This window comes from Pleurodeles waltl, chromosome 4_2, assembly GCF_031143425.1.
Source record: "Pleurodeles waltl isolate 20211129_DDA chromosome 4_2, aPleWal1.hap1.20221129, whole genome shotgun sequence".
NCBI classification, from domain to species: Eukaryota; Metazoa; Chordata; class Amphibia; order Caudata; family Salamandridae; genus Pleurodeles; species Pleurodeles waltl.
In genome coordinates, this window is record NC_090443.1 from 168,857,476 (window position 1) to 168,869,777 (window position 12,302).

A 12,302-nucleotide genomic window follows, 5' to 3' on the forward strand; every position below is an offset into this window, starting at 1 on the left:
ACTCCAACCGCTACGTGTACACTACATACCCACTGTTGAAGATCAACTTGATTTTTATTCTCTTGTCTGCAATTTCATTTTTCTGCTTACCAGTTTGATGAAATCCTCATACAACATGTCTCTGGCTGGGTCTCAAGCAGGAGCTGGAGAGTTTGACCTAGCAAAGCTGGAGACATACACTGTTAGCCAGCTAAAGGGGTTCTGCAAGGGGATGGGAGTACCTACCCGGGGTGCCTCCAGAAAGGCAGAGTTCCAAAAGGAGCTGAGGGCATAGGCAGAAGCCCGTTCACAAGATAATGTTGAGGAGGAGGAGCCAGAGGATGGCCCCTCAGAGGATTTGCCACCAGCAGTGATCCCTTTTTAGACAAGGGTGTATACCTCTGCCAACTAGACTCACCATTTCTAACAGCAAGGAAATGTGAACCTCAAGGTCCACGGTGTCCAAGCCAGCTGTGGGAGCTGGCTTTGCTTGATATTTGGTGCAGGAAAACAGCAAAGTTTGACAGCTCCCACTTGCCAAAACTTGAGTTATGGCCCTGATTTAAGAGGGCCTAGTGCCACTTTAGTGCTGCCTTAGTGTCATTTTTTTTTATGCTAAGGCTGCACTAAGGCGGCCTTTTCCTCACTCCATATTGCAACGGTCTCGCATTTGCTCGTTAGAGCTATTAGCGTTGTGAAGACAAAAAAACACAGCATGATCGCACTTTGTAAAATGCAGCGCAATCGCGCTGCATGGAAAATAAACAGATAAAGTAGTCCGGACCCCAGGCTTAAAACATCGAGCCTCATATGTTTTTAGGAGTTTACCGGTGCTGTGTAGGTGGGCTAAACACCAGAAAAGGCAAGACGTATGCATGCCTTTCACAAATGAAAACAATCGGATTTTAAAAGGCAAGCCCACAAACCAATGTAAGTGACTAACATGACATGGGGGTGGTTTGAAGCCCAAAGAGAGATTACAGAATGGACGGAGTGCTTTGCGCTCACCCATAAAAAGTGGTGCAATGCAAGCATGTAAGTGGCTGTCCCAAGGGATACGGGGGCCACGTGCCCCCCATATTAATTTAAGGTGCATTGAGAGGTGACAGCCCCCAGGCTGTAGGAAGGTCCACATGGCCCCCCAGACATTAATGTAAGATGTTTAGGGCTGGGGGGGGTGACAGCCCCAAGGGCTGCAGGGGGACCGTGTGAACCACCCAGTATTAATTTAACATGTTTTGCTCTAAGGAAGTGGCAGTCCCCAGGGTTGCGGGGTGTCCCATGGCCCCTTTCACATTGATTTAAGATATGTTGCCCCAGGGAGGTTGCGGTCACCGGGGCATGGGCAGGCCCAGTGAGCCCACCGGCATACACGTTTTTAAGTGCCTTGGGGAGGTGGTGGTGTCCGGGGCTTTCATAAGCCCTAGGAGCGAGGCCCCTCGAGCACCCCTAAACATTTTATGACATACCTCCGGGACGTGGCCCACCTGGGGGTAAAAAGAAAGCAAGTGCTGGAGACCTTACTTGCTTTAAAAAAAAAAAAAAATCACAGATTTGCAATGATTTTCGCTGTGATTTTTTAAAAAACTATACATTTAATCCTTAAGCGGGTGCCTGAGGGATCCCTGCACCAAGGCTAGGGGGGTAGGGTAAGAGTACCATGCCCCCTTTTCTTTTTCTTTTCCCCTTCCTGGTTGAAGTATTGGCTGCCAATATAATCTCTGCACAAGATTGGGAGTATTTTCAAGCCTTCACACCTCCAGATGTACATATTATTTCACCAAGTAACGGAAAGACTTATTTTAGACCCAAAATCTACCTTTCTGCCAAATTTGGTGTAATTCCATCCAGCGGTTCAGGCTGTAGTGTTCAAAATCCCTGTGAGAATTAAGATGGGAAATGCACCTTTTTTGCCCCCTTTTCTCGGCCCCCACTTGACAGATCACCCTGAAACTTCACATGCACAACAAGATTCTCGGGCACACGTTTTTGGGGAAATTTTATGAAGATTCGAAAAATGGTACCAAAGATATAGGCAAGTCAAAAAATGCTTTTTCATTGGAAACTAGGTCTTAAGTATAATTACCTACTGGTGACTGCCAGTAGGTACTATATATATATATATATATATATATATATATATATATATATATATATTTATATATACATACCTCACCTTTATTGTATAAGATTTGTTATAAAAGTAGGTTGTTGTAAAGGTGACACACAGATAGCAGCACTGTGAGCACTTAGAATATCAATTTTAATAGGATAAAATAAAAGAATGCTGTCATAGGGTTCAGTTGACAGAGCCAGCAGCAGCATACCAGACAAGGAACCTGCTGGCCTCAAAATGCGTTTTCTTCGCCCTGGCAAGGCTGATAAGTAACCTCTGGATTGAACATGACAGACTGTATGGTCAAATAAGATTTTGGTTTTGTTCTCATATCTTTCTAGCATGCAGCATTGATGATTTAGTACGCCTATAGAGTCAGTGCATCATGTGAGGCTTCAAAGAAGCAGTCTTTGTGGGCGGAGATAACAGCCAGAGTGTGTAAAACATTGGTTATTTTAAGCTTCAGTTAGACAAAAAGCCAGAAAAACTATCTAGAAGTGGACATACTCTTTTAACGGGATGTTAGGTGAACGTCTCATGCTGTATATTGTTCAGTTTTCACAGTCATGAGAGGCGGCTAAGATAAATTCTTAGCCCTGTTATTTACATCAGTTCTCTCATGTGTACTGCCACACGAAAGCATTTTCTAACATTGATGATAATGTTTCATCTTCAAGTATTAGGAAAGGTAATTACAGGACAGGGATTGCAACCATGTTAAACCATGGATAGTCTCCATCATGCAGAGATTTTCAATAACGTCAGTATTGAGACTATTATTTCTCATTAAACCATGGAAAGTCTTGATTATATTATGAACGTCCACATTGTGTTAAAGATAAACACCGTTATGCCAAGGTTAACTGAAATTACAATACAATAATTACAATAAGGATTTGAAACAACATTCAGTCAATAGCGACATGTATGCTAGTTCTAGTCACAATTATGTAAATAGTTCTCCCGAGGGGTCAAGGATTTTCACCGTTAGGTCACAGCTACATTTATGAGGAGGCTATGAACAAATATGTCAAGTGTGCCATCAGCATAACAAGGAATCAACATTAGAAAAGGGGCACCATATGCCGGGATAACTGCAGATATGACAAGACGACACCATTACATTAGGGCAGCCAAGGCATAACCACAATTATGCCCAGAATACCACCAATTTGATCATGCTTGAGTAGTGGAATCACAGTTATAACTAGATTGTTGCTCCAAATGTTCACAAAATGTCAACCTGAGCAACACTATTTTGAGTGTACCATTTCTAATGTAATAGAATGTGTCTCAATTTTCGTATAGTTTAGGAGCCCTAGCAAGACATGAAGTGATTGAACACTGCTGACAGGAATAGAATATAATCTGACAAATTCAAATGACATCCCTTCTTCCACGTGTAAATAACTAGCATCACACTCAAATAGGATCTTGAAGCCCACTCTTAGAGCATCAAGCACACCACTCCCGGAGCATCCCTCATCACACTCCCTTAGCATCTACTACCCATTCCCTCTCAGCATCCGCCTTCCCACTCTACAAAAATCATACATCCAAATACCACTATACTAACTCTAACCTCCATAAAAAATTGTTCAGCCCTACTCCACCTGCATTATGCACACCTTTCCACTAACATCCTACATTCCATATTCTGCCAATATAATGCCAACACCACTCCACCAGGATGTATCAGACAACTTTACCAGCAACCCACTTTTCACATAAGCAGCACACCAACAATTTCACTCCAGCCATGCATTCCATATCCTACTCAACCTACACACCATGTAGCCCACTCCAAACTTGCATCCCACGCTGCATTCAAACAGCATTCAGCATCCCACTCCAACATTCACCTCTAACAGTATCATGCACCCTCATCCCATTACACACATTACCAGTATTGCACATTCTTTTCGAGTGCTCTATTTATGCCCCAATTGAACATTATTAAGAGCCACACTCCGAGGCCATCTCATGTAACATGCCATCAACTTTCCATATCGCAACTGAGCTGTATCTCAAACAGCACTCTTGGTCGCAGTCAGTTTCAGAATTCTTTATTGGCATTCTCATTACTCATAATTCTGTCTTTCTCTCTACACAGTGGGAGACCATGCCAGATGTCATCGGACAACAGTTCCAATGGGATGGATACATCAAGGAAGTGGGCTCCTCATTCATTGGATCCAGCCCGGAGTTTGATTTTTCCATCTACAGCCTGTGCTTCATTGCTCGGCCTGGCAAAGCGTAAGTATGAGAGTGTAAGAAAAGCAGGTAAACAATACTTTACCTGTTTTCTGGAACTGAACACAAAGTTATGGAGTCATGGGCACTTCCTTAGCTAGAGCTTCACCTGAAGAAGGTACTCATGAAACCAGGAATAACACTGGATTTGACCATTGACATATATACCAAGGCCCCAATCGCAACCAAGGTGGAGCGAAATTAACATATGATGGTATGCACTGATTTTGTACCACCTGGTTATATGTTATTTGATTTTCCTCACCAGGCTTTACAGATGTGGGAGAACCAAACTATTTTTGCAGACGGAAAATTGCACAAGGTTTGGCTGCAACAGTACACGTGTCTCACTCCATTTTTTTATTTCTTATTCGGGAACCATACAGTGCTTCCCCGGTTATTAAACAATTTCCCATTATCTGACCTACTTCGCCTAATTTCACCCCCTGTCCCGGTATATATTTATCACCTACTCTGAGGTGGTAAATGTATGCAGAAAACTCCCATGGAGTGACGAATTAAGTGTGTTTTTTCAAGTGGAAAAATCAGTTCCCCTTAGAAATTCCACACCCATGCGCTTTTACTCGCAGGTGAAGGGCACAGAGGTAATTTTACTGTATTGAAACATAATTGCATGAGATTTTATCATGCAGTAAAACCACCCCAGTGTCATGCTACTCGTACTTATGGAATAGATGGCCATTATTTAAAAGCCACAGTCAGGGAACATGGGACCCTGATTAGAAATCATATAGAGAAATATTAGTCTAACAACGTTTAATAAAAAAACCTTACCAGGAACCCATAATCAAACTGAAAATTGGTTTGAGAATCGTTTTCAGAAGGAGTACTTCCTGCAGCTTTACTTTTTAGACTCCCTCCCCAGTGGTTAATTTGAGCCAATGGTTGCAGGTGGGACTAATTTGTGGGGACTGGCACTTATTTTTCCTCACCTGAATTTCCCTACGAGCACGACAGAAAATACCCCAAAGGAGGGAAGGAAGAGAAAGAGGAAGACAGTGATAAATGGGGAAAGCAGGGATGAGACGCAACCTACAAAGGTGAGTTGAAAGACCAGTGGGTGTCCGGCAGTGGGAGAAACAGCATGGGGTGGAATCAAGACTACACAGCCTTGGTATCATTATTTCTGCCAATCATAGCCACAGCAGTGGGCTACTGACCAAACCTATCGAACCAGCACATTTTGTTTTACAAATTAAGCGCTGTTGGACTATCCCGGTCCTTCCCTAGTGTGATTCCATTACACCCTCCAGCTTTTTCCATCCTGAATCCTAAAGATAATCCCACACCGTTAAAGGATCCAAACGCCCATTGCCTTTTCTTAAGAATACTGTTCATTTAATTTTATGTTTTTAAGGTCGTACTTCAAACAACTTAATGTGTTACAATTATATGATGTATTTTAATAAGCCTGTGTCTTTCTTTCTCTCAAAAACTTTATTTACAGCATTAAAAGAGCATAGTATAATTGCCAAACTACATAAACAAATAAAAACAAGACTTATATACAATATAAAAACTATTAAAAGCCACAATTAAAATTGGAAAATGCATTTTGTGCATTTATTGTAATAACGGGGAGACAAACTAATATAACCCCCTGACAGACGACTTTCTAGTTTTCAGTGCTTGCCATTCTAGTTTTCAGTGCTTGCCATATAACATTCTCCCCAACATAGTTGGCCAAGGGGGGCTGTAACTGCTGCATAAATAAAAATTCTGGTTTACACTAACAAAAGGGAGCTTTTTAAGGAGTGGCATTAACAACTTTTTCCTCACGTTTGTATAGAATGGGCAAAAGAACATAATGGAGAGAAGGAAAGCTCAGTGGGGGAGTTACATTTTGCGGGGTAGCCCATCATCAATGTAATATAGTTAAAATGAAATCTGGTGAGCACGAATCGATGCTGGTGATTCTGGACCATAGACAAATACAGTAGGGTCCCTTCCCGAGGGAGTAACTGTTTATACAATCACACATTCACTTTATTACGATTGGAGACTTCCCTGATCGTCGTGATTTTCCCAATATATTTCTCTTTCAAACTAGATTTAGTGCAGCTACTACACAGGCTAGGGCATAAAAACGTCTCAGAAAGCCCAATCTCATCAAGTGATATTTTAACGTACACGAGCCAAGGAATCTCCTGGGCACGTGTCAGATTCAGGCAATTGTTAATAATCAGACAGTTCAGTAGGTCTGTCTTCCATGCCCAAAATACCCAAATTGCCCGCCAATACATAAGCAGGGCACGTTTAATTTTTTCTTTTATATAGGGCATGGCTAGCTTCTCATGACACAAAATGGTGGAACATACCCACCGGACAGCTAAAACATTTCAGAAAAAGGCATTTTCTTCCCTGTGAACTCCGCAAGGGTCCACTGTGCCCCAAATACCTGCCCTATAGGTGGAAATAGATACTGAATTTGCTGTTTAGAGAGACAAAATATCTTTCACAGGTTTCGTCCACAATATTTTGCAAAAATTCTGTATCCCGTTAAGGGACTTTTCCATAAGTACATCCCTGTTGGTCACCATTGGGTTTCAAGATAATCTGTGAACAAAAAGCACTTCCAGGTAAAAAAGGTAGCTGTCGGCTCAACCCTAGTATTATTATTATTATAGAAAGAGGGTATTGTCTTAGGGTGCTTCCCACACCTCATAACAAAAGTTTTTTAGGGTTTACCAGTGAATCAAGGTCTTTCATGAAAGCAATATAGTCATCTATAAGGCCCTGTAATGCTCGACCGGTCGTTTCCAGCAACACTGTGTTGAGTAAAATCAGGAGAGGACAGCATCCGACATAGGGGTGTCTCTTGATCTAAAAGTGAGGGCTGCCTCTCTTTTGTTAGTGTACAGTGAAAAAAGAAAAGGGGTAAGGACGCAGCCTTGCCTCACACTACGCTTGATGTCAAATAAATCTGTACACTCCCCACCTCTTCCGTATTGGACTGATGCTTTCTCCTTCGAGTATAATTGCCTAATAGAAATCATAATGTCTTTGTATATCCCCATCTCAGATATCAGCACTCGTAGCTTAGGATGTGTAACACAATCATAGTCTGCGGACAGGTCCATAAACGCCAAGAACAGGGAACCTTTTTTAGCAACAGCATATTTGGATATTATCAGACTTAGGTTCAAACTCTGGTCTATTGTACTCATACCCTTCCAGAGCCCATATTGCCTATCTACAAGGACATTGTTTATATGTGTTCACTCCACTTAGCATGTGTCATGTTTATTTGATACTCAAGCACGTTTTTCCTAATTTCCACCTTCTCAAAACAATTCTCAAACCAATTTACAGTTTGGCTATGTTATTTATTTTTTAGGTTTTCTATTAAACTTTGTTATACTCATATTTCTCTATATGATTTCTAATTAAGGACCACTCTTGCTTGATTATGTTTTACCAAAGGTTCCCTAGCCAATCGCTAATTAAATCCAAAAAGAATCAGGCACGGTCGTCAATAACAGAAAGAAAGTATTAGTTGAGAAAGACAACAGGAGATTTGGGGAGCTTGTAAATGGGGATGCATAGACCCTCCTGCGTGTTTTGAAGTTGAATTTGAGTTTAATGAGTGGCTGACCTATTTTTGAACTTTATACTGTACAGAAGCAACAAATCTGTCTATGGAAGGCTCGTACACAAGGTGGTGGAGGGTGTGGGGGGTGGTAACCAACACGAAGGGAGCAGCATTTCATCAAACAACTATCCAAGTCCAAACACTAAACTAAGAAGCAGAGAACTAAAGATTAGGACTACAGGTGGACTCAGCTGCTATTCCCAAGCCAAAGGCCTAAGAGAATACCAGTGGACATCCACCGGGCATGGATACACAGGCCTGGGCTCCAGTTCTATGCACAGTTTATAATGTAGTTTAACCTTTCAATGTATGACCTCCTCTTTGAGATTGTCTTTCTCATATTCAGGAAATAAGATTGCCAATTGTCTGGATCCGGCAAATTACGGATCAGTCTCATTATTTGATTGAGGAAGCAAAATATATGGGACACTGTTACTAAACCAGTTACATGATAAGGTTGAAATAGAGGAAATAATGTGCAGATTCCCAGCAGAGTATAGGGAAGGCCTGAGTACAATCCAATAGGCTAAATTACTCTACCAGATTTATATAAAATACACCTAATTGAAGAAAGTTACCCTACACCTGCATTTGCCAAACTCAAGATGTCTTGGAAGTCATTAGGCAGGAACGTCGTACACTTTCCATTAAAGGAGAAAGGAGTTGCAAAACGACTGTTCAGGATCCTGTTACAGCTGTACTAGCACTCTTCAGCAGTTTTCAGACATGGAAATGATGGGGGATGTTCCAGCACAGAAACTTCACAAATAATATTGGCGTCAAGAGGGATGTATCCTACCTTCATTTTATTCAACCTACATATAAATGACATAGGCAGATATCTATCTGATGTGAATCCCAATGCACAAAAACTGGGAGATGAAAAAGACTTATGGCTTGATTTAGAACTTAGCGGAGGGGTTACTCTGTCACAATGGAGACGGATATCCCTTCTGCAAAATCTAAATCCCATAGGACATATTGGGGTTTAGGTTTGGGCCGGCGGAATATTCGTCACCGCTGCGATGGAGTAATGCCTCCGTCAATTTCTATAGCAGGCCGTTAATCTTCACATTTGCCAATGACACTGTCCTCCTAACTTTAAGAACTGGTAGTGCATCATGCATTAAATTGCTTTGGAAGAAGCTCACAATAAATTCAGAAAAAACTAAATTCATGAACATGAACCAGCAGACCCTTTAAAATGAACCTTCTCTGTTAATGGAGCTGCAATATAAAGTGTCACAATCTTTGACACTCTAGGTATTAGGACTGACCTAAGGTATTATCATCAATGTCACAAGAGATCCCTATCACTTCCGGAGCATCCCAGGATTCCATGCTGTACCTTATAATCATCATCATCTTTTATATGCAGCTTTATGGTACTGTACTCAAGAGATTCCTGAAGTATAAAAAAAAGAGACAGGTGGAATGCTTGAATCAATCTCAGTCACACGGACTAGACTGTTCAGATTCAGTGGCATAAGAAAGGTTCCCACAGTTTCTGTGGTGCGGGGGGCTGAGTTACTGAGGAGTCCCTCAGCACAGCACCCTGGCCTGAGAGTTCCTGAGTGAGTTTGGAGAGGGGCCCGCCATCTTCTTTGCAGGGGGCCCCCTCACATTTTCTTATGCCACTGTCACAAATGAAGCAAGGTCAAGGCTGATTTAGATATGCCTTGGTCTAACCTGAGGTGGCATGATGGGCAAAATACTGATGAACTGCGATAGGGCCCCAAATTATTACCAGTGGCTGAGATTAATTCAAGCATTCCATCCATTTCGTTTTTGAATGCTTCGGTACTCCCAGATAACAACACCAAGTTTCACCAACATGGGCCACAGATGTGTTAATGGAGAGTGTAATGAAAATATGGTGAGAGTACAAATTTCCACACAAACACCTTTGAATCTGGACTTTCTTTCATGGAACATAAATGGTCTGCGCAGCAAAATAAAAAGAGGGGTGATCTTGGGGTGCTTTTGGAGACACAAAGGGAAATACAATTGCAAAAGTATATTGTATACGCAGACTAAACCCCAATGAAAAAACAATAACTATAAACATAAACAAAAGAAAAAGAAAAAGAAAATAGCATGTGTTGAAGCTTTCCAAGAATACACTGCTTGAATATCAGATCAGGATTTTATAATATCTTGTGATTACAATGAACATAGACCATACAGCCAACACATGTTTCATCAGGATGACTTCTTCAGGGCTATCTAGATGAATTCCAAATGTAGAAATGGAGTAATAACTCCAATATTGTGGGACTGACGTCTTTGTCACGTACCTCATAACATGGTGGACATTGATAATATAAGGTGAAAACTAGATGCCATGTCTATGAGTAACGGTCAACCATTATTCTATTTGAAATATCACTACTGCATCAGTTATACAGGAATCTGTGACAGGATAGATACATTTTGCTCAGAATTATGTGAATTTGTGCCTTAATATGCCTTATGGAAGTCAAAATTTCGGCTCACAGATATAGTGCCTAGTACCCTCTTTATATTATCAATCTCTGCCATCTACACATTTTGAGGAGTAAACATTGACATTACACTAACTGCAGAGCGGGACCTTATGACTAATAACTTAGGGCCACATGTACGAATATTTTGAATTACGATTTCCTAATTGTGATTCCATGCGAATCGCAATTAGGGAACCGCCATTCCAAACGTATGAAACTCCATTGAGTTTCTTTCACGATTTCCGGTGGGTCGCAAATAGACCTGCCTCATTAATATTAATGAAGCAGGTTGTAATTTGCAACCCACCGGGAATTGCAAAAATCACAGGGATGGTGGCCTGCTGGTGTCAGCAGGCCACCATGTATGTGATTGCTTTTAAATAAAGCAATTTGCTATTTTAAATGCAGACAGTTTATCTCCAAGGAAAACGGGCTGCATTTAAAAAGAAAAAATTGTAACGCTTCAGTTTAATTTTTTAAAGAGTAGGCAGTGGTGCGTGGGACCACTGCCTGCTCTTAAAAAACATTGCTGCATGTATTCACAAGGGGGAAGAGGTCCCTTGGGGACCCCTTTTCCTTTGCAAATGGGTTAGCACCAATTTGAAATTGGTGCTAACTGCGATTGTTTTGCAACTGCATTCACGGTCACAAAACAGTCATACATACCTCTGCGATTCGGTATTAGAAAGGGACGCCCTGAACACGCCCCTTCCTAATAACGAATCTCAAAGCCCAAATTGTGTTTCGGTAACAAGTTGCTGAATCGCAGTTTGGGCTTTGTACATGCCAAAAAGCATTTATTTTTCTAGTCGCAAATGGGTCGATTCAGCGAAACGGCCTGTTTTTGACCAGCAAAAAAGCTTTGTACATGTGGCCCTTTGTGACTTGTTGTGAACCTGAGTTATTGCATGGGAGAAAGACTTTTTAGGGTTATAGTTTTTGTACTTTTCATTGGGGTTTACTTTATGTATACTGAATGTGAGAACATCTATTTGATGTGGTATTATGAATTTTAATCTGGTGTTAAAATAAAAATCTCATATTTTTCCAATTAAACATACAATATTTTCTGCTTTATATTGTTGTATATTCCGGACAATTTGGATTTCATATTGCTGGGATTACTTTCAGTAATCTCTTCAGTTGCACCTCGTTGCTGCAGGGGTGTAGTATGTTGTTGCTCCAGTACAAATCTACATTTGGTTCCATATAACAATGACCACTTTTATTGGAGATTCTGTAGGTATCTCTCTTCACTGCTAACCCCAAGGATGCAGGACTCAATGCTTAGGGAAATTAGCTCATTACTGCTGCAACTCCTCGAAGGGATTCTGGTCTTAGGTTTAAATTTAACCTTATCATCCAAACTAGAAACATCACACCAAGAGGACAGAGGAGGGCTAGGCTAGGAGGGCAAGGCGGACACAGCTTGGGAAATATATGGAGGCCCTAGATCTTGTGGATGTTTGGTGGGCATAGCACCCAATAGACTGTATAGCTTTGGCTCTGAGGCATCCCAATGTTTTTCACACATAGACCACTGTGTCACACCCAGGCTTGAAATTGGAAGGGACATCTGATCATTCCCCCATGTGGGTGGACCTAATGAACTGCTAGCTGTGGTCCTATTGCACCAGTAAATTGGGCCAAAAGCTCCTGAAGAATAGGAAGTTGGTGATGAAACTCTGAGAGAGGACAGACTATTTCCTAAACAAACTCTGTTTCATCCCAGTTAACGCTATGGGAGGCTTACAAGTCCGTTATTGGGCAACAGGCAATTTCACTAACAACCACTAAAGAGCAGGGGAAAACGCCGTGAACGACGACTCCGTAACAACGAAGTCGTGGACAACGA

The 12,302-nt window shown here is 41.4% G+C and overlaps 1 protein-coding gene across 3 annotated transcripts in view; it reads left to right on the forward strand.

The window, feature by feature from the left end:
- ENDOU (endonuclease, poly(U) specific) overlaps positions 1-12,302 on the forward strand; it is a 468,374-nt gene that overhangs the window by 441,868 nt on the left and 14,204 nt on the right. For all 3 annotated transcript variants that reach the window (XM_069231037.1, XM_069231036.1, XM_069231035.1), the window contains one exon: positions 4,209-4,351. In XM_069231037.1, the coding sequence (XP_069087138.1) occupies positions 4,209-4,351 (143 nt within the window). The remainder of the gene's footprint in view (positions 1-4,208; positions 4,352-12,302) is intronic.